General features: G+C 43.2%; 3 protein-coding genes across 6 annotated transcripts; 2 read left to right on the top strand and 1 right to left on the bottom strand.

The window, feature by feature from the left end:
* Positions 1-1,178: 1,178 nt before the first annotated feature.
* LOC117893652 (kinesin-like protein KIN-7I) lies at positions 1,179-4,080 on the bottom strand. Its single transcript, XM_034800345.1, has 3 exons — positions 4,046-4,080; positions 3,708-3,983; positions 1,179-1,313 (listed from the first exon to the last, which is right to left on the bottom strand). The coding sequence occupies exons 2-3, from the start codon at positions 3,936-3,938 to the stop codon at positions 1,179-1,181; spliced, it is 366 nt and encodes a 121-aa protein (XP_034656236.1). The 5' UTR covers positions 3,939-3,983; positions 4,046-4,080.
* Positions 4,081-5,566: 1,486 nt separating this feature from the next.
* Positions 5,567-24,218, top strand: LOC117903355. 4 transcript variants are annotated; one of them, XM_034815307.1, is made up of 12 exons: positions 5,567-5,737; positions 6,074-6,218; positions 16,224-16,543; positions 16,614-17,620; positions 17,676-17,772; positions 17,833-18,748; positions 18,818-19,330; positions 19,812-19,916; positions 22,223-22,477; positions 22,545-22,697; positions 22,763-23,908; positions 24,001-24,218. In XM_034815307.1, the coding sequence occupies exons 4-12, from the start codon at positions 16,916-16,918 to the stop codon at positions 24,059-24,061; spliced, it is 3,951 nt and encodes a 1,316-aa protein (XP_034671198.1). In that variant the 5' UTR covers positions 5,567-5,737; positions 6,074-6,218; positions 16,224-16,543; positions 16,614-16,915; the 3' UTR covers positions 24,062-24,218. The 4 variants fall into 4 exon arrangements, with proteins under 4 accessions (XP_034671198.1, XP_034671196.1, XP_034671197.1 ...); XM_034815305.1 differs by having other exon boundaries at positions 19,809-19,916; XM_034815306.1 differs by lacking the exon at positions 6,074-6,218 and having other exon boundaries at positions 19,809-19,916.
* On the top strand, positions 14,537-15,760 carry LOC117903360 (endonuclease G, mitochondrial-like). The gene is made up of 2 exons (XM_034815315.1): positions 14,537-14,836; positions 14,889-15,760. The coding sequence occupies exons 1-2, from the start codon at positions 14,675-14,677 to the stop codon at positions 15,732-15,734; spliced, it is 1,008 nt and encodes a 335-aa protein (XP_034671206.1). The 5' UTR covers positions 14,537-14,674; the 3' UTR covers positions 15,735-15,760.
* Positions 24,219-26,102: the final 1,884 nt, after the last annotated feature.

Genomic DNA, 26,102 nt, shown 5'->3' with positions numbered 1-26,102 from the left:
ATCGTGTGTGTCACTCTCTATGTGTCCGTGTCTGTGTTTTTGGGAGTGGGGGAGAAACCCTGAGTTAAGTCGAGATAGCATGGGGAAGGGAAACCGTTGACAACAATTCAAAGATTATGAAAATCTTTGGTCATTGGGTTAGGGCATAAAGAAACCCGACTAAAACAATGAGTAGCCAAAGTTAGAAGAGTTCAAGCGATGCAGCCACAGCCGGTTGGGCAAAGGAGGGAGACAGGAGCAGGGGATGGGTTTATTTTCATATTAACATAATCAATGAAGTATTTTCTAAGGGTTCAACTAAGTATCTAAGGCAAAGAGGAATGACAACACACACACACACACACATACCATTACTCGGTTGAAATACTTCAATGCACTTACGGAAAATCTCCAATCAGCAGCCACGACCCCCTACTGATGAGAGAGTTTCGATTTTTTACGGCAATGGGCACACACAACTGCACAACATGTGAGTTTGTCTTTAAAAGATACAAAAATACGGACGGACGGACAGATAGACGGACAGCGGGACAGACGATCTGAAGTGATATTTGAGTAAAGGCAAAACGAGCGACGAACCCTCTGTGAAGTGGCAAAACCGACGTGAAACGCTTTCCAATGCCTGCACTGCACTGCCCTGCCCTGCCCCGAGCGGGCAAAGGATAATAAACGAACCAGCAAGCGAGCACTAACGCATATCAATTTGCTGCTTTGGCCCGACACGAAGATGAAGACGAAGGAAGCGATTAACGCTAAACACTTGAAATGCCCATGCCCATCCCAACCCAAAAAAAAAGTATACAACAATGAGAATACTTATAAAGAAGTCCCCGTCATTGGGCATGTCTTATCTGCAGGCACATAAAGTGCCAAAAATTATGGCAAAAGGAAACCGTTTCCTTCTCCTCCTCCTCCTCCTCCTCCTCGTACGCCTGTCGATGTCAATGTCAGGTGCGATCCGCTTGGCGGATCAACGGAGATTGTCCCCATGCATGGAACATGGTGTAATGAGCATTATAATTGGAATAACTGGAAATCTTAGGATATCCGCACGGAATGGGATAATTTCTGTGAGCGATCAAGCTCGATTATTGTATTATCTATTCAAATTTCAAATTTGAGTTCAAAATAAATTGTGCCTAAGCCCCAAAAGTATGCCATTGATTCTGATTTTGCACTTAACTTCCAGACTCTGCCGAAGGGGAAGGTCCGAACAACAGGTGGCGCCACCTATTCGGGCTATCCGAGAGCTCGAAAGAAGAGGATTGATTCATAGTGGAATCACCCACAGCCGAGATGGTCGAGATGAGAGCCTGGAAAGCAGAAATATCCGCTTAGATAGTTAGACGAAGGTGTTGCTTCCCCTACTTACCGCTGGATTGGATTGGGAAAGTAGTGTCTCGTAGAGATTTTTGGGTCTGAGTGGCCCGTGGGGACATGAGACGGCCACGCGATGCACTCGGAACAGCTACAACAGCTTTTTTATGCGCACAGCAGTCAATGCCGCCGAGAGGGTGAAGTGGACGATTCTGGCTGCAATTAGAACTTATCTAGAGAAGGATATGTAGACACATATGTCTAGATATGTACCTACCTACCTACCGGAGATCCTTTAAACCTTTTCTTTGGTGTTTGCGAATTTTCGCGGGGGTGTAAGCATGAAGCAACTATAAAGGAGGGCTCGTCGGCAAAAATTAGGAAATAGTGCGAGTAAAAAGTACGAGTGGAAGGGCTCTCGCTGTAAGTGTGAGGGTAACGAGAATGGAGTGTGCTGATTAATCATTTAAAGGCAATGTGAAAAAACATAATAATTGCTTCATAATTTAATTTGTAATAGTTTGCTACATAATAGTAAGTAGTCTTTGCTTTGAAAAAATAAAAAATTTTAAAAAATGTGAATTTTGTCCGCAACCAACCTTCCGCGTCGACGTTCCAGTAGCCGGAGCAAGGATACGCGTACCGTCATATTGCTAAAAAAAAACTTACATTGCTTTTCCGTTACGCATGGCAGGGAGATTCTGCAATGTTCTGATTCCGGATCTCAGGTGGGGAGGGTACGTCGGAGGTATCAACACCTCAACCGTTGATTTATGTCGAATTGTCGTTTTGTTGGAATAATTTGCACGAGATGTCCAACTCGTTGGTATATTGTGAGACCTGCGCTTGGGAAAAACCTGGCCCTAAGATGATAAAAAAAAAGTTTCGTAACAAAACCTTCATTAGATCCAAAGTAAAAAAAAAAATTTGCAAGGAAAACAATTCTTTTTATGGTGCTATTTTTTCAGCCACACCTGTACGTGTAATGTTAGACAAACAACGAGCCCAAGTGAGTTAATGTTAGGTGGACTCCAAACGGCACAGATTATAAGCACAACAAGCCCGATACTTTCTATATATGTACATATGTACAGATGTATATGTATGTTTGTACATATGTATGTACATATGTATGTGTGATGTGTGCCGAGCCTGCTCCAGACCAACCACCGACCCGTACTTTCCAACCCCCCTCCGATTACCCATTCCCATATCCGATATGGAATGATTTTTTAAAGTATTATTATGTATTTAAACCTTATTTTAGCAAATTTGTGAATTTTATCTTTCCTTCCTCTCCTGTACTGATATTTAATATATATTTATTACTCTTCTTATTCCATAATAAGCAGTTAATTCTTAGTTGAAATAATTAAATAAATAAATTTTATGCAATACTATATATTTTCCATATTCCAATATTAATATATTTTATTTGTTTGATATTTAGTTTTATTAGTTGTCTCATTAGTTGTTCAAATTCCCTTCGCAAAGGAAAAGAGCTTTTAAGTTCCCTTAACGAAGCAAAAGAGCTTTCATGGTTGTAAATTTGTACTAAAAGTGAAGGTGTCGACAACAGGTAAATACGTCACAAAAAGTCCAGGGGCGCCAGGTAAATTACACGGCGATTTCATCCACCGTGATCGAAATTCTTCAGGGAAATCCTCTCCTGTGTCTAAACGGTCAGGGAAATTATCTCTTGCCAGGCACTATTAGGGATCCTTTCAACAGGTGCTAAAAAGGTTGGAGCTTCGAAAAGTTCCTCATTTTTTACCTACTTGCCATACCTTGCGGTCACATGCCAAAGAGAGGATTAGGTCAGCAGAGAGAGTAAGCATTTCTCTCCTCTCTCGCCTCATTTTTGCGTCTCAATATGAGCACAGAAATCCCACAGAAAAATACCCAAAAAATATACGTAAATCTTAAATCATTTTCCTGACTTAAAGTGGGCAGAAGTAGCGAGTAACTCTACCACCGACGAGACCTCCTTTATAGTTGATTCATGGGTGTAAGCATGAAGCAACTATAAAGGAGGGCTCGTCGGCAATATTAAGAAATATGTACGAGTGAAAAGTACGAGTGGAAGGGCTCTCGCTGTAAGCGTGAGGGCAACGACAAGGGAGTGTGCTGATAAATCATTTGAAGGCAATGTGAAAAAACATAATAATTGTTAGTAGTCTTTGTTATGAAAAAATAAACATTTTGAAAACAAATTTTGTCCGCAACCAACCTTCCGCGTCGACAAGCAAACGAATGGGCTCGAGGTTATGCTGTAGAATGGATTAACTTGTCGTCTCTTGGCGGCAATTTGAGATTGATTTCTGGAAGTAAACATTTTTGCTGGTTATTTACGATTTCATTAAATAATATTTAACCGATAAGAACCTTACCAGCGGCTGGTTGGATGCTTCTCTTACTCGACTGGCAAATTGCAGGGTTTTTCTCGTCTCCAGCAAATTGGTTGGATTGGCCGTGCAGATAATGCCAGTGCACGCATTGCCGCCAAGAGACATGCGCAGTAGCTGATTCAGCTGCTGGTCTCTGAAGCTAACATTGGTGTTTGACATGTGCATTATGTTGCTACATCCAGCCAGATCCACCAAATTGTAAACGCTTTGCATGACTGGATCATCCGGTTGAGCACTAATGGAGCGCGACTCGATGATCTAAGTAGAGGAAATATGTAAATGGAGAACAGATGCAACAGACAATCTAAGGATTAACTTACAATGCGAAGTATGGCGTGCGAGCGCTTGGAGCGCTTTTTTTCCGCAAGGAAAGCCACTGCATCAGCTCCTCCTTGCTGCTCACCTAATACTCTTCGGAGTTTACCTTCACATTACCATTCCCAGTATCTGTTATCTGGACTTCAGTCTGCCTCTTTCTAATCAGATCGGTTATGATTTTATTAATTACTTCTATGAACTGAAGACGCAGCAGAAAGCTGCGTTCCTTATCATTGCCAATCGTTTCAAATATTTCCTTTGTTGCCAGCTCTTTTGCATACCTGTCGATGTCCCACCGTATGCAATTATTGTGCCATTCAGTCCAGATATCAATTTGTGCACAATAGGCTTTGCCATGCAATTGAAAAGCTCCAAGTTCGATGCCTCATGGTCGAACACAAAGTCTTCAAATAGGACAAACGAATTAGGAATATGTTGAATTTTATTCTATGATTTTCACGCTCACCAAAGAAAGATGATCCATTGCGGCTTTCTAAGGCACAGCCATTTGTCACCTGCCACGACGCACCATCAAAGGACTATTATACTATTTGGTTAGTGGTGTAAGTAAGTCGAAGTAAGTCGATTGGCAAAATACCAGAGAAGTATTTCAAAACAGGATGGCAGGGCAAAATCAATTCGAATACCAAATTCGGTTTATTTGTGGTATTTTTCTACTTGAGCGGTATGTTTTGGTATATTTCTGAGGGTCACTGTATTTTTTTTTTGGGCCTAGATGAGGGCTATCGATAAATCAGTGAAAAATCAGTTGATTTTTAGTAAATTATCTCAAATTCAAAATAAATAAAAAGATATAGCTAATTTTCTCTTCTTGCTTTAGCATAGGACTTATTACCGAATTTAAGATATGTTGGTATTCTGGTATGTATTCCGCTGATCTGAGTAGCAAAGGGAGCGAGAGAAGTGCTGAGCATTTTGAATCTAGCGCCGCTCTGGTGCCGCGAATTTGTGATATCCGATATATCCATCGCCATAAGTATTTACCGTTAGCGAACGAACAGTGACGGCCAAAATATCGCTTACAATTGTTGTAGGGGGAAGCCTATTGGAAGGGATGTTTCGATTTGTGGCTCCCGCAAGGTATATTCATCCTTTATGTGTGATATAATGATTTAATTGAAACAAAATACTTTCAAATTAGGAGAGTACGAACGTACATTTTCCAGATACATATATAAGTATATCTATTTACGTACATATTTTCGTATGTAATAACGTATAATCTATTTATTTTTCTATAAACTATTGCATACATCCCCTTTTTCGTGTATAATCCTTGCTTTGCTGCTCATTTTCTCGTGACTTTTTGTACCCCCTTCCAGTTCCCTTCCCGATATCGTTGTTCTTGCCACTGACTTCCAGCGGGTTGCGGGTTGCTTGCTCGCTGCCATGGCAGCTTTTCCACACAAGAGTGCCGAGATACCAAAAAACGAGCGCGAGCGCTTTGCTCTCTCTCTCTCTCTCCCTGTCTATCTGGCTCTCTCTCACTCTCTTGTTAGTTTACTTCGTTTTTCTCGTGTGGGCTGCCTGCCTGCGCGTTGCATTTGACCGCGACTCAGTAGCAAAGGAAAATCCATTTTCCATTTTTCTAGACGCGGACACAGGCTCTGAGTATCGTGTGCGGCGGACGTCCTTGTCCTGCGTGCGTCGTTTGCTCGCGCTGACGGTTTTTGGTGAGCATAATCAAAAATGGAGAAAATAGAGACAACCAGGAAGAAAATGAACAAACAAACTATTCGCTGTCGTAACTGGAACTCTAAAAACTTGCCAATACGCCTCACAAATTCGCCTCAAATCGAATAATAAATAGAAAACGAATCAAATAAAAGCTGTCTACGAAGTGCATTTCGGATTTGTCGTTCCGTTCGTTTTTTTACAGTGTGATACAAGTTTTTTTTTCTCAACAAATTTTTTTTTCCGATATTTTTGTGCGTGTTAAGGTTAAGTGCAACAAAAAAAAAAAAAAAGTAAGAATACGTGGAAAACAAAATCGAAATTCTTTTTTTTAGCAAATCGCGAGTGTCTTTGACTCTGAAGACGAAAAGGCCATCCACAAAAAGAAGCACAAGCACAACCAAAAGGGGAAGAGAAGAGAGGCGAAGCAGCAGCGCAATAAGGCTGAACAAAAAATACTTTGCCTGCCTGTGTGCAAAAGTGAGTCTGTTCTGTTCAGTTCCGTTATGTTCTGTTCTGTTCTCTGTTCTGTTCTGTTCCGTTAGTTGTGTGCTAGCATTGACAGTGAAAATTGTTGTTGTGAGTTTTTGCGCTGGCAGCCCGCAGCCAGCAGCCAGCCCCTTATTACAGTTATGCCTCCGCCTCCACGTCTTTTGATGTGGATGGAGGATGTGTGTCTGGCCTGGGATGTCTTACGTATGTATGTATACATACATATGCATATCTATGTACATATGTATGTGTGTGTGTTGTGTGTTATGTGAATGTGTTGATGTTAATGTGCGTTCGTGCTTTCAAAATCGTTTTAGTTGGTTCTTTTTTTTAGCTAAACAATTTGTTTTGCTTGACCCAGGCAAGTACATGGGATCCACAGACACAAGCACACAAACACTTGTATTTGCACACAACTAAACAATATGGTATATAGAGTGTGTTCCGGGAGAAGTTGCGAACCAGCTGCTTCATGGATGAACATACAAATGTATGTAGATATGTATGTATGTATACATCTGTATATGTATATAAATATTTAATAAGCATCGGAACTATGTACATACATCCAAATGTAACAGACAATGCATTGTTTGGTCAATGATTATAAATTCAAGTTGGGAAAAGTCAAACTTGCATACACACACACACACATGCATGCATACAGATACACGGACTAACAAAACTGTGAGAGGGAAAGGACAGAGTGAGAGGTAAGCAGCAGATGATTGCAACAAAAACTGCTTTGACGACAGCGCTTCTTGCTAAGACACAATCAGCACCCCGCACTCAACTCATAGCAACTCCAACAGCCATGTAGTAGGTGCAGAGGTCCCTCTATAAAAAGTAAATGTAGATGTGCTCAAAAATTGTTTTGCGCATTTTGGGCTGATGGCTGTGAGGCGAAGGAGGAGACAACTTCTCTACTTTCTGTGCCGCCTGAGCAAATGTTGTTCCTGGGTGCGTGCTGCTGATATTGTTGTTGTTGCTGTGCGTTTACTCAAAGCCCGACGAAGACACACACACAAACACAAAATCATCATCAATTACTTAGTACCCCCTGCCACCCCTCTCCCACGCAGGAGAAAAAAAAGGAGAAAAACCACGTAGTATGCTATCTGCTGCGCCTATCAAAGCGCTCTCTTTTCGCTCTATGTGTGTGTGTGTGTGTGTGTGTGTGTGTGTGCGTACCAGCTCATACATGCGTACATATTCGTACAAACAATTCGCCTAGGAACACTTTTCTGTTCTGCTGTTGTGGCTGATACACTGTTCCATTTTAGTCTATTATGGAGCTTGCATACAGATCTGTATGTACGAATGGTACATTTAGCGGTATAAAAACATGCTGGGGAATGTGATCTCTGGTAGCCCCACTCCTCTCCGGTTGTCCGTTATTGATATTCAGCTAACAAAGTAAAGGCACTGCGATCATCAGGCTTCAGAGACGAGTTTTCACATAATTTTAGATACCATTTATAATAATTATTCATTACATTGGTTTTGGCGTTTTCGATTAAAATATCGCCTCAAATTCAGCTAGACTCCAGGTGAAATATAAAATTTAGAAGCTAAAGGATGATGGACACTCTGGTCTCCCTTAACTTCTTAAATATTTATGTACATCTGGAAAGTCAGAAATCAATCCATAATGTGCTGAAAACCAGTTGCAAGAAGTTCCTTTTTGGGAAAACAGTTTTGATATGATAAACAGGCCACGTAATTTGTTGTCAACTTCTCGTATGAGTAATATTTTCCATTATTAATAATATATGTATGTATACATAATTATTAAACGATAAAGCAACGACTAGCATTTGTTTGTCCCAAACTGGCAGTAGATTTCTTTCTTCATCGTACCTTGATTAATATTTGTATGCATCACTGTATGGATTATTTTAAATACTCACTTGGGGTCAGTGATCAGCTAGCAATTACGAATTAAATTGATGTATGGACATACGTTTATGATAGGCAGTGTAGTTGCTTTGTGCAATTACCTCCTCCTACCTTTACACCAGCCGCCTCTCTCATGCATATCACCATTCAATCCCCACATCCCACACACCCCACTACCACTTCCACTTCCACAGCCCCCCATCATCGTCCAAACACCATCACCCCACTATTCGCATCGACTTCGACATCGCGGTGTGTTGTTTGGTTGTTTATCTTTGTTCCTTTGTATGCACACGAAATGTTTTTATTCAGCTTTATAAATGTATGCGTGTGCACACGTTTACATACACATGCATAAGTTTTGGCCATAAGTTTGTAGGGTTCTCCTCTCTTTTGGTATAAAATTGGCCAGGCCGGCCTGACTGGCAGTTCTTTGTACTTATTTATTTATTTGTATACCCTTGCCGGCCAGTGGCCTTAATAGTTTTGTTTCGCTCGCAGAACAAAAAACCAAAACCATCTAAAGAACTTTTCAAAAGTGTTTTTGAAAAGGGAGACTTTTGGCAAAAAACATTTTCATTTGAAATGAAAGATTTACTATACCGGAGGTGGGCCTGTGGACATACATACATAGGTATGTAAATACATTATACCTTCTGACTACTTTCTCTGCATTAGGAACAAATTTGATGTCCCGTACATTATTTTTTAATATTCGTGTGGTTTTTTGGATTTTTAAGCATTTACCATTCTGCCAACTGCCGGGGCAGCGGGGTATCCCCAAGTCGAGACATGGTATATTTGATTTCCAATAAACATTGACGTTTGGTACAACAACAGAAAAAATAATGTGAATATAGGTTGTCTGAGAGTGTGTAGATACTGCATATGTACATACATATGTATGTATGTGTATTTATGTATGTACGTTTGTGTGTGTGTACATACGGTAAAGCATTTACGGCGTAATTACTCACCCACCGCATGAATTGAGTCGGCCGGACTAATGAACGTATTTGCATGCAAGTACATAAATATGTATGTACATATGTACATAAAAATGTATGAATGTACCATATCTACATACATATGTACATACATATATGTTATGAACGTTTATTCTGATTATTTTCTAAGACTAAAAATCGACTAAAACTTCTTAGCAAAGTTAGTTGATTTTACATCTTGAATACAATTTTCGAAGGCATTCGATATTCGTTCAGTATAGCCGGATATGGCAAATACTAGTTATGTACATTTGTAGCTACGTACATACATATGTATGCGTTTACATACTTATTAAGATACCGCAAAACGATCGCAAAATGAATAAAAGATTGCTCAGTTAGCCAGCCAGTGAATGTTTAGCTTTCGATAGCTCGTAAAAGATTCATTTGCGTCCTTTTTGGTTCGAAATCAATTACAATACATTTTGATGTTATGTACATATGGATGCGCATACATACATACATATGTATGTACATATGTATGTACATCTGTGTGTTCAGCCTCCATCTAGATTTTATTTATTTATTTGCATTCGTTTGCCGCTTATTTTCTCACTCTGTGGAGAAGATTAGGATTATTTATTTTTCAAAACTTAATAATTTCGACACGATACCAAAGCACATTCAAAAACACATATGTATGTACATAAACCTATGTATATCTATGCACATACATACATATGTACATGTGTACATCTGTATGTACTCATGGGGAAGCGTAAAGACAAAGACCAAATGTTAAACGCTACAAATCTTTTCTCATGAGCAATTTGAGTTCAAAAGACAAAAGTGTTAAGGATCTGGCACGTCCAATAAGTCCATACTAATGTAAATATGTAACTATAATGAATAATTTAACTGGTTAGTGTATCAAAAGACTCAGCGCATCTGAAGCAAGTTTTTCTACCTTTTTTTCGACTTAGAATGTTGCAAACATTTCAGCGAGAAAACACATTCTACCATTCTACAAACATTAGTACATAAATACATATTTTACATATGTACATATGTACATGTTTGTTTTTGTTTGCCTTGGAACAGATTTATGTATGAACCGCACCCCTCAAACCTTTAGACAATGAGGATTCTTAGCGTAATTCGTTAGCAAAGCTGCCTCGCTACTTGGGGAAGGGCGAGAGTGCCGAGTGCTGAGTGCAGAGTACGGAGAGTGCATACATAGCTGAATGCAGCGGAGAGGGTAATCGCATCAGCTGTTTGCAATGCTCGCTAATCAATATCAGTTTAATGATAAGCTGCCAGCGCCTTCTATCAAAAGTTCAACAGCATGTTGCTTGGGCATATGAATGTATGTATGTACTTATGTAAATATGTATGTATGTAAGCTACAGTGGAAAAGTGAAAGGCATCTTGAAAGTCTATTTTTCTAACGAGTACTTACTACTCGAGGACAAGAGTATGTCTTTGTCTTAGTTCATATGCACTTGTGCTTAGCATGTACTCGTAGTGATAATCTTTTGAATTGTTTGTATGTAAGTATGTACGCTGTTACACAATTCTCTCTTGGTCTAATCATTAGACTCTAATCGGACACATAAATAGATATGTAATTAGCAGCTTAGGCCTGCTGCAATTGCAGGAAATTACAAATCGATTTTGAGATAGTTTTTCCAATATGATAAGAAGTTTGTCTAAAAATAAACGAAAATAGGAGACTGTAGGCATACATAAACGCAGGATTCAATGCATAAAAAAAGAACAATTCGTCTTTTGGTTGGAAAATGTAGCAAGTAAAAGTCAAATGTACGAAAAAGAGAGGCACGCATTCGTCCGCTCACACAAACACATCCATACACACACACACACACACATACAAACGCAAACATATCTCCCTTAAACACAAACACTGATAAAAATACGGAAAAAAATACGCGCTGGCATTTATACGAAATAAAAACAAAACAAACCCAAGGCGAAGCAAATTAATAAACTTCTGCTAACTGTGCAAGTGTATAACGGCAAATGAACAAAAAACCCAGAGGCAGGCAGCCAGCCAGCCCAGGCAGCAAAAGTCAACAACAACAACAACAACAACAATAACAAGGACAGGGCAGGGCAGGGCATGGCTAGGCAGGAAACCTCCCTCGCAAACGGAAACTCATTTGCCAACAGTTTGAAACCAACTTCCGGCCCAGTGACGACGACAACGACTACGGCTACGGCTACGACGAAGGGCAGCACCCAGGAGCAGCACCGGCGACAAATGCATGACAAAAGTCACATTTAAAAAAGAGACAGAGCGAGCGAGAGAGACAGAGAGAGAGAGTTTGTGAGCGACCAAGAGTGGGAGAGAGTGTGTGAGAGAGGAAGCGGGCAAGCTGGTGGGTGGGTGGGTGGTTGGGTTAGTACTAAGGGGAATGAGCGTGCGAGAGTTAACATAAGGCAGGCAACAAAATAACGTAATAAGTAACCGAAAATACATTCGCGTAGCTCCAGCGTGCCAGCATCTGACAGAACACATCAGAAATTAAATGCAAAAGAATTATTAAAGTTCGGAGGAGAAATTTAAATTGAAATTTTACTGTTACTGTTACGAGTATTTACTGTTGCCTGCTGGCCCTATAATTCGCCAATAAAACGCTGCGTCAATGCTTTCCCCAAAGCGAAGAGAATCAACAAATATTTCAAACACACAGAAAAGCAATCAAAAAAATCTCTAAACAGGTGTGAACAGTACCAGCCAGCACCTTGCACAAGTGCATTGGGTATGGCCAATCCTCTCTTTAAAACAGTGGTAGGCAGACTTACACACTCACACTCACACTCTCATGTTTTGGCATGCGTTTGCAAAACGGAACATTGTATTGGCGGTGCCAATCACTCTGCTTCAAGGGAAGTTCCCTTTCCCATTACTGTGTCATCCGCTGCTCTGCACCGCCAACAGCATGCAAGGGTGTTCCAAGATGCGAAACAAATCAAATCACTAAAATCACTTTGGGCAATCACTTAGATAGGAGTAGGCTGTTTATAGATTTATAAACAAAGCCATCAAAGTGATCAGTTTAAGCGTTAAGTAAAATTTCGATTACGAAATGTAGCCTTTTGGACCATGCCTTTATGTTCCATTTATTATTCAAATGTGTGTTTAAATCATTTATTATGATATAAATATATTTGATTAATTGATTGTATTGCCCTCCATCAGCTGAGCAATATATTGCTTCACTTTCTTTGAAATTGCAATAGTTTGGCCTTCAGTCAGACAGTTTTCGTCACAGTGGAAACAAAAAAATCGGCAGCTTCGGACAGAAATAAGATTGATTCAGTTAAGGACATACTCGTATGTAGTTAAGCACATATTTACATACATACATATGTATGAATGTGCCCCCAATAAGTGACTAATTTTAGCACTCGAGCAGCTACCAATCTGTGCGTTTGCGCCGGGATCAAATATTTCCATTTATTGGTTGTCCCTGAACAGTTACAGGGACAGAGTCAAGAAGCTGTCATGACAGGTACCACTTTGCCTGATATCAACATCTATTCCTACCAATTAAAAGTTACGGGGGGGCGGTGCTGCATTTTAACCCAGCTTTTCCTATGTAAATGCGGCGGCATTAAAGTCGCTGTCAATAGCATCAACATACCGCCCTCGCTCTCGCCCCCGCCAAAGAGCACACAAATGATTGATTGCCCGATTGATTGAGTCATTCAATTATAAACCAGGCCATCTCCAGGTCAGCTTCCCATTCCCGCTGCCGTTCCTGTCGCCTACCGCCTACCGCCTACCTTCGGCTTTTATCGTGGTCCGAGTATATTTTAGATTGCACGACCATGCAACTGCGCCTGCAACGTCAGTGTCCGCCCACGAATACATTTGCCATTCTATAAATAGCCCGAACGGGGAGCTTACAGTACACAAACACCCATTCATACACATGTACACATAAACGGATTTCTTTACGTCATCTTAAAGTTTGAAGCTAGTAGCTGAAGGTAGCGAGATGTAAGATGAAAGATATTCATGAAAGTAAAATCATTTTCGGGTAACATTTTTAGTTAGTTATTGTGAAATTAGTTTCTTGTGGACAGTAGGGGGCCAGGGGACTACAATAACTTTCAACTTTATTTTAGGTTTGAAAAGAACAGAAAATTTCTAATTTGTTGAAGGAATCTCGCGAGTGCCCCTGATGCCAGGGAGTTCTAGTACCTAGAGTCAAGAAAGGATCGAAAAGAGATCTGAAATATGTATGTACATATGCATGCTAAATGAAAAGGATGAATAGAAGTTTGTATCTTGCTGGGCTGCCTCCAATGCCAAAAGCTGTCTGTTTCGGTGTGTTTTTGTTTTTGTTTTGGGTGAGCGCCGCCTTGCTAGTCGCTCACAAACGCTGTCATTAAAGAGCAGAACAGTGAAGCTGCTGGTAAAGTCGCACGCAAACGGAACGGTGCGGAGAGAAGCGAAGCGAAGAAGAGAGTGGAAAGGTGCGGAGAGAAGCGAAGAAAAGAGTGGAGCAGTGCGGAGCGGAGCGGAGAGGTCGATTGGGTCGATGTGGGAAAGTGCGTGTGGTAATGTCAAAATGGTTACATGTACACGGACACGGGCACGCAAAAACAAATAAATAAACACGCATACAAACAGAGCAATAGACATAGAGAGAGAGAGAGAGAGAGAGTGAAAAAAAAACTCACTGACAGCCGCCCCCGTGTTTCGTCATTTAATTCCCACTAGCAGCATCAGCAGCGGCTGCTTGCCTGCCTGGACTGCAGTCTTTGCAAGGCTTTGAGCTTATACCGACAGATTCAGCTCCCAGCTATGTACGTATGTATGGCTCCGATCCGTTGATAAAAATACATAACGCATAACGTACATTTGTATATACATACATACATACACACATACATATACATACGCAGCGCGCTGTCTCGCTTTGCGTCATTTGCTACGTCAGGAGCCATCATGCTCTTTGGGCTTGTGCTTGGACTTGGGGGCTTCGGTTTGGGGCGTGGGGCGTAAATCTCCGACTCCAGTGTGCTTTTCTATTTATAGACACAATCATCAGTTTTGTTTTTGTTGTCTACGTGCATTCCATGCATATGTACATACATATGTACATACATAATAGTAATGCAATTGCTAAAATGTATGCATATAAAGTACATACATATGTATGTACATAAATGTTTGTACGTCCTGTGTACATATTTGCAGCATAAAGAGTAAATGCATTTACGTTATGGGCAAATCAAGACAGAAACTACGCAGCAAAGTAATGTCCCGTTGGTTATTTCTTGATGCGTATTTTGCCGAGAGCAACAGGGGAGTCGGCCCTGGGGCTCTCTGTCAGAACGTTGTCGAGTGCGACTCTCTTCGGTTCGAGCCGCTCAGTAGGCTTTGGCTTTGACATTATTTTTGACCTGTAGAACAAACACAAGAAACAAATACTCAGTTCTGAGTAAGTAAACTCTCGTACATTAGGAAATCACACGGAAAATATAGCATCGCGCGCGTCGGCCGGCCACTCGTACATAAATATATTTAAATTATTCTTAATTACACGAATCAAAATACGCACAATGTCAGATCCACAACGAAGCTTTGCCATGTGCGCCGTGTTTGGTGTGTCGGGCCTGTTCTGCGGCGCTTTTGTCCAGCACGAGGTGTCGCTGATGCATCTATTCGATGCAATAAAGCGGGATCCCTATGTGTACCTTCATCGGCACAGGTTTTATTCCATTGTAAGCTAGGGCTTTACCCTATTTTCGGGATTGCTGGTAATCTCCCTCGCAGTTCTCCACCTTCAGCACAGATCACGAGGGCAGGTTGTGGAATCGCGCCACTGGGCTGAAGGACAAGCTCTGCCAGGAGCTGGGGCCACGGCTGTACAACGCTCTACTGGGGAAGCCACTGGAAGTCGAAGAGAATGCCAGTTCGGTGGCGAATATGCTGGATCTCATCAAGTACGGACTACCCAGCGCAGAGGGTTTGCTGGTGCACAGACACTGCATTATGTCGCAGAGCAAAGAGATGAGCAGCGCCAAGTGGATAATCGAGCATTTTCGCTGGACAGACAGAGGAGAGGCAGAGGCAGAGGAGTCTGGCAATGGCAGTGACTTGCAACGCTACAAGGATGTGTTTCTGCTGGGCAATGACGATGGCTCCGCGGCCATGGGCAAGGTGTTCAAGCGGCGCATCTGGCACGAGCTGGAGCAGTATGTGGCAGCAAAGACGCGGGAGTGCGGTTCGGTTTACACCTACACGGGTCCCATCTACATGCCCATGGGCGATGGCCAAATGTGGTGGCTGGAGTGCAAGAAGTTGGACACCACAGCCCCGCCCATTCCGACGCACTACTTCAAGGTGCTGATAATGGAGTCACAGCTGTCTGAGACTGAGACTGAAACTGAAACTGAAACTGAGAACCGGCCCACCCTAGAGGCGTACATCATTAAGAACGGTGGCAGAGGTGCTGGCAGCTTTCGCAATCATCGTCACCGCATCGAAGACATTGAACGCTACACAGGCCTCTCCTTCAGCAAGGATCTGCAGCCGGCTGTGCTCCATGATGAGAGCAATGGCACAATCCACATTGATTTGGCTGGCATAAATGATGTTCCAAGTTTAGCTGCAGGTTAATAAAGAATTCAGTTGCAGCTGCCGTTGTTTTCGAAGCTTTAGACAGAAGTCGGTTGCTGGTTTTACTCTCTCTCACACACACACACACACTTTAACTTGTCTAACGGCTGCTGTGCAAAGAGAAAGAGAGAGTGAAGCTTAGCGGAATGCGTTTGGATTGCATTGCCGCCTCTCTCTCTCTCTCTCTCTCTCTCTGACCAAGGTGAATTTACTAGCAAGTTGACGCCCGCTTATTCACCACGCTCAGATAGACAAGCGACAGAAAGGGACAGAGTTAGAGATAGTGGTCCCCCGGAAGAGATTGCCCTGTGGTGAAGACGTCACCTTGAGAGCAGCGTTGCAATCAGCTGTTGTCTGCTGCCGGGGTTGTGAAATGGAGAAGCAAATAACTTAAGTAGATGTTAAATGTCAACTGCAATAGAAAATGTTAATGTCTCTGCACTTTAATTAATGCGTTTTGTATCGCTCTTTTGTGTCTCGGTCTTGCAGGTCTTCAGCTAACACACGCTGAAACTGCGCCCCCATGCAACGAGGCACGAGGTGAAGGCTGGCACTAGAAGGCATCGAACAGCAACCCAAAGCAATCCGCCATCGCGCGGATTCCATGGCAACCAGCGCCGTGTGAGAGAGAGAGAGAGGCGCCCCCAATCAATTCAGAAACAAATTCTACACACTTTGGCCATAAAGGAAGGAGCTGCAAGGAACGACTGTGCGGCAGGTGCTTCCCGGAGTGGTGGGTGGTGGTGGTGGTGGCGCCACTTGCAGGCGGTTAGCGGTTGGTGCCACAGCTGTTCGAATCATGAAACACTGTAAGTTCCGCTGCACCAAACTTAAATATAGATCTATAATATATTCCAATTCCTTTGTGTTATTTGCCAGCAAATGTTTCCATACACAAGGACATGATGGAATTCGGCTAACTGCAGCAAAAAGGACTTACAGCAAACAAAGGCAGCAGCCACAAAGCAGCAAAGAACAATTCTAAGAAAAATTGCAAGCCAATTTGTGAGGAGGTTAACAATAAAGCGCAATCAAAATTTTCGTAAACCAAAACGCACAACCAACAAGGAGCCTGAGAAACAAATCGCAGGATATACAAATAGCAGCATCAAAAGCATAGAGAACGGAGGCAGCGGGCAGTGGGCAGCCATCATCAGCAGCTTAGCATCGTTTCAGCGGTAATGGAACCACCCGGCGGTGTGCCACCCGACAAGGAGCGACAGCTGGTGCTCAGGAATACGGCGGCACAGTCGGCGGCACTTGTGCCCGTGCCCGTGTCCGTGCCCATTGTGGTCGCCGTGTCCACACCCAGTCCTCAGCAGCAGCAGCAGCAGCAGCAGCAGCAGTCGTCCAGTAGTCAATCCACGCACTTGTCACAGTCCATTAAGCCAACGACACTAAGTCTGCAACCGCATGGAGTGCCGCATGCCACGCAACTATCTCCATCGGTTGCAGCGAACAATAATGCGGCAACAGCGAGTGCGGCAGCGAGTGTGGCAGCAACGAGCAGCGGGAGCGGCAATGCCAACAGCGGCAATAGTCCAGCACTGGCATCCACCGCCACGGCCATATCCGCCACAACGCAGGCAGCGACCGCATTTAGCGGCAGCTCCGTTGGCCATCATCACTTGCCACAACATCACCAGCATTCACACACACAGTCGCAGTCGCAGTCACAGCCAGTGACGCATCAACAGCTGCTGCATGCTTTGCCAGCAGCAACGGCAGCCGGATCAACGGCGACACATCATCAGCATCACAGCAGCATCTCCGGTCAGGGCGGACTGCTCGGCACGGTCAGTGGCAGTGGCAGTGGCAGTGGCAGTGGCAGCAGCAGCCAACAGCAGACCATTGAGAAGCTATCAAGACCCATGGCATTCGATAAGGTAGAGTAGTAGCAAACCCAAATGTCCTCTTTCTATATGTAAATTCCCGTTGCAGATGGAAGTCCTAGTGCGCGAGATGCAGGATCAAGAGCATGGTGTGCCCGTGCGACAACAGAAAATGTTCCTTACATCAATACCATATGCGTTTATGGGTAAGGCAAACCATTCTCAGCATTTATCCTTGGAAATCCTTCATGCGTTCCTTCCTTTAGGCTACGATCTAATCGAGTGGCTGATGGATCGCTTGCAAATTGAGGAATCGGAGGCATTGAACATTGCCAATCAGCTGTGCTTGCATGGCTACTTCTTTCCGGTGAACGACTCAAAGACGCTGACCGTTAAGGACGATTCATCGCTGTACCGCTTCCAGACACCCTACTACTGGCCATGGCAGCACAAGGCGCCGGATAATGTCGAGTATGCCATTTATTTGGCCAAGCGCTCGCTACGCAATAAACAGCGGCACGCGCTCGAGGACTACGAGGCGGAGGCGTTGTCCTCGCTGCACAAGAATCTGAAGGGGAAATGGGATTTTATATCGATGCAGGCCGAGGAGCAGGTGCGCCTGGCCAAGGAGCGCAAGAAGGGCGATAAGATTGTTGGTGACTCGCAGGAGCGCGCCTATTGGCGTGTACACCGTCCACCGCCGGGGCAGTTTACGCCGCTGGAGCCCTGTCCAGTGCCCTCGCGCGATCGTCAGGGCTTCAAGCCCAACAAAAAAAAGACTGTCGACGATGTGCAGCGCGAGGTCGACTATTTGGGCAAGTCCCTGAACCGAACACGCATGAAGATGTCGCAGGCGTGCGAGTCGCTGGTCTGCTACTCGGAGACATTCAGCGAGTACGACTTCTTTCTGCAGCCGGCGTTGCCCTCGAATCCCTGGGTGACCGAGGACATTGCCTTTTGGCAGCTCAACAACACCTTCGTGGACATTCCCACTGAGAAGCGGGTGAAACGTTGGGCCATTTCGATCGAGGAGCTCGTCTCGGATCCCACAGGCCTCCAAGAGTTTACCACCTTCCTCGAGAAGGAGTATTCGCACGAGAATATTCGCTTCTGGATTGCTGTCAATCGCTTGCGTCGTTCCGCCCACTCCCAGGTGGCACGCAAAGTCAACGAGATCTATGAGTGAGTTGGCACATGGCATAATCTTCTTTTGTTTTCTTCCAATATTTATTTGAAAACAATTTTGAACAGAGAATTCCTGAAGCCTGGCGCACCCTGTGAGATCAACATTGATGGCAAAACGATGGAGAGTGTGCTGCGCGGTCTCAAGAATCCATCACGCTTCACCTTTGACTCGGCCTCGGAGCACATTTATATGTTGCTGCTGAAGAAGGATTGCTATCCACGCTTCATACGCTCGGAGCACTATAAGCGACTGCTGGACACGGGCATTCAGCCGTCGTACAAGAAGCGCTTCTTCAATTTCGGCGGCGTTAGCGGTGCCAAGAAGAAGATGACCGCTGCGCTGTCCAGTCAACCGAATTTGGGTGATGCCGGCTCCAGCAAGGGTTCCAGCAGTGCGGGGCAAGGTGGCGGCTCCATGATGCAGGCACCGCCACCGGGCAATCTGGCACGGCGTCGTGGCAGCGATCGCAGTCTTACGGGCTCGGCCCATGAGTTGGCTGTCATTGGGGTGAACAAGGATGCAGGTTCCAAGGTACCGCACTCCCATTCCCAGAGCAATCTCAGCGAGATGCCATTTAGGTAAGCTGGCTCTTAACAGAGTGAACAGAGAGAGAGCGAGAGCGAGAGAGAGTGTGCGAGCGAGTGAAGAGAGAGTTGGCGAGTGGGAGGAGTGAGCGAGTAAAGAGATTGGGCGAGTGTGAGGGTGTGTGGGCGTTGCTTGCATTTTTTTATTTTTATTTTCAATTGAATTTATTTAGCATTTACGTTCGCTTCGAAACAACAAAAATGACAATCAAAACGAGGCCCGGATTGGCAACATTTTCACTTGTTTACTTACATTAACTAATTCATTAATTACTTAATTTCTTATTGATTGATTTGTTGAATTTGTTCATTTATTTTCACGATGAAACATTTTCTCTGAAACTGGAAACTGAAATGAATTTGAGATACAATTATAATATACAATTATTATGTGTAATGTGTAATTATTATCATGTGTCATTATCATTATTATTATACGTCGTCGTCGTACCACACCACGCACCCCGCGCAGTAGCGATTCTATTTATCGTGGCGATATGCCCCAGCGCCACATGGCGATCATCGATGTTGGGATCTATGCGGCCTACGGGAATCGCGAAAGTAGTTTACAGGCACTTCCGTAAGACATTCTACATACATTTTGTTCTTCTCCATTTTTTTCGTTCGTTTTCTTTTTGATTTGTTTACTCAAATCGTATTCTATTTTCACTTGTAAGAAACAAATCTTGTTCGAAATTCTATTATCCTTATGCTCCCCTTACTTATATTCTCTACTATAGTGTTTCGCCTCTCCTATTGTATTATCGTTCGAACTGCTGTGAACCCAGAAGCCTGAACCCAGCCCCCAGCCCCAGTCAAAGATCTGTCACTCATTTTTCATTTATTTTTCCTGTTATTTGTTTTGTTCATTTGTTGGTTACGTTCTGTCGTCGCCCTTTCAACCTTTAACTTCTGTAGAATAGGCTCCATTTGCCTCTTAGATTCTTTCTTCACTGAATTCTCGTAAGCATCCAAAATATTGGGCAGCCCCTAAAAACCATTTGAACTTCTACCAGAAAACCGTTCATGCTACTTCGTGATTTCGTTATTGCTTATAGCCAACTGGCAACTAATTTACTAGTTAAAGATGGTCCAAAAAAGTGCTCGCAGCTTTGAACTTGAACTTGAACTGTTTGCCCTTTATGTTCCGCTGGCTACGTTGATCATTTGTGAAGAGCATTTTTAGTAGCCGTAGGAGCACTATTTGTACTTCCCATTGGACCAAGTCAAACGAACAAAAAGAAACGCAATCCGATCGAGCCTACAGTTTTTTTAGAGCATCGATTTAATTTTCTTTTATTTTGAAAACTCGAGAACTTTGGATAGGTGTAAGATTTGTGTCTCCACCACAAAGTGGATATATCTATGTATAAATATTCCCGATCAGCATAGCCAAGTCGGTATAGCCATGTCTGTCACTCTGTCTGTCCGTTTGTCTGTCCGTTCATGCTAGAGCAACAACCACATTTTGTATGCAAACCTATGTGTGTAAGGAGACGCTGCTGCGTCTCACGTAACCTTTTTTTTGCTCGCTTTTAACGAAGTTTTAACGCTCGAATTTTCCACTGGGTGACGCGACTCTTGGTTTTGTTTTTGTTATACCCGGTACTCGAAGAGTAAATAGGGTATATTGTATTTGTGCACATAACGGTTGTATGTAACGCACAGAAGGAAACGTCTCCGACCCCATAAAGTATATATATTCTTGATCAGCATCAATAGCCGAGTCGATTGAGCCATGTCTGTCTGTCCGTCTGTCCGTCCGTCTTGTTGAGCGCCTGGATCTCAGAGACCATAAAAGCTAGAGCCACCAAATTTTGCATCCAGACTTCTGTATGCTCACACTGTTACAAGTGTATTTCAAAAATGAGCCACGCCCTCTTCCGCCCCCGCAAAAGGGCGAAAACCTCCCAAATCTACAATTTTAAAGATAAAAGAAAACTAAAAACGCCATTCCGTAGGGAATGACCATATCTATCTGATCACCAAATTGGGATCCGATTGGATCATTATTATGGCCACAATGAAGAAATTAGGTTGCAGTGGCTAAACCCACCCTGTCCAGCAGCTTTTGTTGCTTTTACACATTCTCTCATTCACACTCTGCTTCGCGCAGTGGCAGAGGCCTCTTCCCCTGACACGTCTCTGACTCATCTTCTGCCACGACTCTGCCGCTGCCTCTGCCCTGACTCTGCAGTGTGTGTCTCTAGGGGAGGGTGGCGAGCTAAAGGAGCGTGTTGGCGTGAGTAGTGTTGTTGATGTAGATGACAGATGAAGAGAAAATGTAAAATTTGACAAATAACCGCTAAGTTGCAGATGTAGTACTGAGTACCGGGTATAAGAGTTGTGACGCGGCTTAAGACGCGTCTCACAACGTTCCTCCTCGTTTTTTATTTAATGTTTTCTCTGTTGGTCTTACTGCTCGATTGCTGTTTGCTATTTATTGTTAATTATTGTACATGTTGTTTGGTTTTCGTTTTCGTTTCTGATTCGGATTCGGATTCTGAGACTCTACTATGCCGCTGCTGCTGTTGCGGCTGCGGCTGCGGCTGCCGCTGCTCTTTTCCTTTCCCCTCCACCGTTTATTGTACTTATATTTTTCTGTTACACACACACACACACACACATGCGTATATGTATATGCTGGCAAAAGCTGTATATACCATCTCTCCATGCATTAATGTTTAATGTTTTCACAACACACACACAAAATACACACAATTATCTCGTATCCGGTTGTGCCACCGTCTACTGTCTGTCTACTGTCTACTGTACTGTACTGTCTCAATGTATTTCAAAAGAAAAACGTTGCCCATGCCATGAAGTTTCGTTAACACTTTGGTCCGACCCCGGCCCGGCCCGGCCCGGCCATCTTTTTACGTACAGAGAAAACCCCAAGACAAAATCCACCGGCCTTGAGACGCTGGAGACATCCGTTGCGGCAACATTGGCCACTGGCAACACCAGCGCCGTTTGTCCCTGGGATGAGCCAGTGGAAATAGTGCCAGCTGCACAGGTCAAGCTCTCCGTCTGTCCCTGGGAGCAGCCGGATACGGCAACAGAAGTGGCACCAGCACCAGCGCCAGTGCCAGTGCTGGCCAAGCAAACGGCCGTCACCGTACAACCATTGCGATTGACCAGGTGAGTGGCCAAAGAGACTTTGGATCGGGCTGGCTAATAAATAAATGCGTTATAAATGTTTGCGTAGCACTTCGTCGGACAGCAGTGATGTGGCTGATCGACTGCAACGAAATTTGGGCATACGACACCAAAACACCGTCGACAGTGGCGAGACGAGCAACAAACGTTTGACGCCAAATTTTACGGAACAGCGTCGTGCATCCGTATCATTCACACCCAGGTAGGTGAGACATTTGCCACTGTCTGCTGTGCTCTCACTCTCTTACTCTTTCCTCTCCGTTTCAGTCGCAGCACGGACTATCAGTTTGGGCGCACCACTGGCACTGCCACTGGCACTGGCACTGGCACTGGCACTGGCACTTCAACGCCCACCGTTGGCAGCCAAAGCGTGACTGCAGCCAGCAGCAGCAGCAGCAATCTCACACCATTGCAGGCACGGAGTGCGGTCTTTGCCAAAGATCATCATGCATTATCGTGCTCGGATGTGGAAGCAACCGAAGTGGAGGATGAACTTAACAAATTGTCACAAGAGTCAACGGCAGCGGACATGCCGATGCCAGTGCTAATCACGCCCACACGCGCACAGAGCCCGCCGCTCATAGCAAAGATCACGCCACCGCCAACCGAGGAGTGCAGGTGCAGTCAAGTGGGTAACAGGATCGCACATTGCCTGCAGCACTCTGTCGAGCAGGAGGTGAGAGAGGCAGCGATGGTCAAGGAGGTGCAAATCGAGTTGATTGAGTCGCGTGCCGCCAACACGACGCCCACCATTAAGGTCCTGGAGCTGGAACTGGAACTGGAGCTGGCAAGCACTCCGGGCGCTTATCCCCTGCCCACGGGACAGAGCCAAGAGCCACTAACAACAACCACCGAGGAGGCCGCACTGGCTGACGATGAAACAATGGAAGCAGCAGCCCGGGCGCAGGTGCCCGATGCGGAGGCATCGGAGGCATTGCAAGATGAACTTTCACCCACCACCGACGAGTACCAGGAGGGACTGCAGTTTGGCAATGACAGCAAGGATGTTGTGGATGACTATGACAGCATAGATAGTGACATACAGTTGGGCTATATACCGCCGGCACCCACACCGGCGCCATCCATGGCACCGCTGGCCGAGCTGGATGTGGACACGATGGTGGACGATGAGCCAATGGATGAGCAGGAGCTGGAGCAGCAGCAGCAGCAGCAGCAGGAGCTGGAGCCAATGCCAGTGGTAGCTCCAGTAGCACCAACATCCAGCAATGATGAGGCACGCAAGCGACGCAAGAAACGTAACTCTGATGGGAAGAAGCACAGCAGTTCGCAGGATGAAAAGGATGCCAAGGATGCTGGCAAGGCGGATGTAAGCGGAAGTGGAAGTGGCAGTGGCAGTGCTGCTGGCATCGTCGTCGATACGGAACACAATGCGGTGTGCCCCTGGGAAGATGAGTTAGTATACGAAATGAGTTTAACACCTTGAGACAGCTCCCTCACTCACTCACTCACTCCCTTCACTCCCTCTTCCTTACCTAACTTCACAGGAACGTGAGCACTAGCGATGGAACCTTCGTGAAGACATATGCCACACTGGGGTACTTATGAATAAAACCAAATCTGTTCAAGACGGTCGTCAACAAGTTGCTGAAAAGGAAGCCGCACAAAAAATAATATAAATTCTAGGAACTAGGCTTACAATTTTCTTTTTTGTGTACATAATGCATATGTATGTATGGTCTATGTGTGTGTGTGCGTGTGTGTGTGTGTGTGTGTATTATGTAATAATTGTTAATTGCTTCGGTCAGAGCTGAAAGTTTTTGTTTATTGCCTGAAAACTTTCAATAAACATAAAAAAACAAAAAATTATTGAATTTAAAAGTATCTACATACATATGTATATGTACATATGTATATATGTATCTGATTTATGCAGCAAACATCTTAATGTACAAACAAAAATGCTATAACTAACTTAATATTCACCCACTTGATGACAAAAAGAAAACGACAAAATGCAAATGTAATTAATGAAAAACACTGCAAAAACTATAATTGAAAAAAGATGCTAAAGGCAAAATTGATAAATGAAACATGTGCAAAAATTATCCCTCAAAAAAACAGCTTAAAAGTTCAATGAAAAAACTGCAAAAAGCAAATTGCTAAAGATGCTAAAAACATTTCAAAGAAAAACGATAGAAAAAACCACACCATAAATAAAATATACAAATTATAAACCTAAACAATCATGCATGCATACGTACAGTAAAAGAAAGAAGGGAATACCCTTAACGAAGTGAGCAACAAGCATTTTAGAAACGGCAAAAAACAGACAGAGTTAGAGCTTCAGAATGAGCATAGAGTTGATGTAACTAAATCGCTATAATTAAAACAATTACCAAACTTTGTTGAATACAAATCTAAATACATAATTACATGCATACCCTACATACATTTGTACATTACATTGAAAGCTGCAATAGAACGAAGAGGACAGAAGCCCAAGCACACCGATCGTTAGTAAGACATGTTTAAGTGTAGTGTAGTGCCTTTTTGCCAAGACATAAATAGGTGCATATGTATGTGTGTATGTACATTATGTAGTACCCGTTGCTTATATACCCAACCACTTATAGTGCTTTTTGTTGAAACAGACAAGACCTAGGACCGTCATAGACATTGAACTGAATTCAAAAACAATAAAACAAAACTATACATCAAATATCTACATATGTTTGTAAATGTATGTATGTGTGCATCGTTTAGTTAAATGTGCAATTTGTATTTGTTTGAATAAATAAAATGAAATGTTTCATTTGACACACGGTCAAGAGCCCCACGAGTGTGCAGTGCAAAATGAAACGAAAGCCAACAGACAGACAGTCAACCAATCACAACACTTAGCCAATGACTAGTAAATAAATAAATAAATAAACAAAAACAATCACAATAAACGAGCTATACCCATCCCATATATCCATCAGCACAGAGAAAAACGTAGTGGGGAATGTAGATTCAATATAATCAAATAAAAAATGAAATCCTGGTTGTTTTGCGGCTAATTAACTTAATATGGATCGAAACAAAAAAAAACAAAATAAATAATTGTATAACCGAAACAAAACCAAAAGAAAACTATTAAAATCTAAGTACTTATATTTCTACTTTCATTGTGTGTGTGTGTGCATTGAGCATTAGCTACTATATTTAATGTACTATACTGTACTGTACTCTGTACTGTCGAGGCCGCTTTGCTGGTAAACAATCTTTGTGTAAATTATCTGATATCTGAGCTAATCTATGCGTGAATTTTCAAAAGTTACTTCAATTAATTAACAACAACAAAAACACTAAAAAAAAAACACACACACACTACAAAAAATTGTACACACACACAGAGTTGCATTCAGTAAATAATCTTAGGGCTGTTTGCATTTGTTGGACTTTTTTTGATGTGAAATGCATGCAAGAAAGATAGAAAAAAATCTATTAACACAAAACTATAAAAAATGTGTGTATTGCAGTAAATAAACAAAACAAAAAATAAAACTACAAAATAAAGACAAACATCTGTGCCGTGCGTACAAAAAATAAAAACAAAAAAAAACCAATGTGTACATGAAACCACCGTTAACTTTGCTTATGCGAG

Source organism: Drosophila subobscura, chromosome A (assembly GCF_008121235.1).
Source record: "Drosophila subobscura isolate 14011-0131.10 chromosome A, UCBerk_Dsub_1.0, whole genome shotgun sequence".
Classification (NCBI taxonomy): domain Eukaryota; kingdom Metazoa; phylum Arthropoda; class Insecta; order Diptera; family Drosophilidae; genus Drosophila; species Drosophila subobscura.
The sequence above is the reverse complement of the archived record's forward strand: the minus strand, read 5'-3'. Positions and strand labels throughout refer to the sequence as shown.

Excerpts from the sequence above, each read along its gene's own strand:
- LOC117893652 (XM_034800345.1), bottom strand. The coding sequence starts at position 3,938 with ATGCAAAGCGTTTACAATTTGGTGGATCTGGCTGGATGTAGCAACATA. Across the intron at positions 1,314-3,707 it reads AAGCATCCAACCAGCCGCTG|GCTCTCATCTCGACCATCTC; the intron begins GTAAGGTTCTTA and ends TCTGCTTTCCAG.
- LOC117903355 (XM_034815306.1), top strand. The coding sequence starts at position 16,916 with ATGGAACCACCCGGCGGTGTGCCACCCGACAAGGAGCGACAGCTGGTG. Across the intron at positions 17,773-17,832 it reads AATACCATATGCGTTTATGG|GCTACGATCTAATCGAGTGG; the intron begins GTAAGGCAAACC and ends TCCTTCCTTTAG. Across the intron at positions 22,698-22,762 it reads TCCGTATCATTCACACCCAG|TCGCAGCACGGACTATCAGT; the intron begins GTAGGTGAGACA and ends TCTCCGTTTCAG.
- LOC117903360 (XM_034815315.1), top strand. The coding sequence starts at position 14,675 with ATGTCAGATCCACAACGAAGCTTTGCCATGTGCGCCGTGTTTGGTGTG. Across the intron at positions 14,837-14,888 it reads GGCACAGGTTTTATTCCATT|TTCTCCACCTTCAGCACAGA; the intron begins GTAAGCTAGGGC and ends TCTCCCTCGCAG.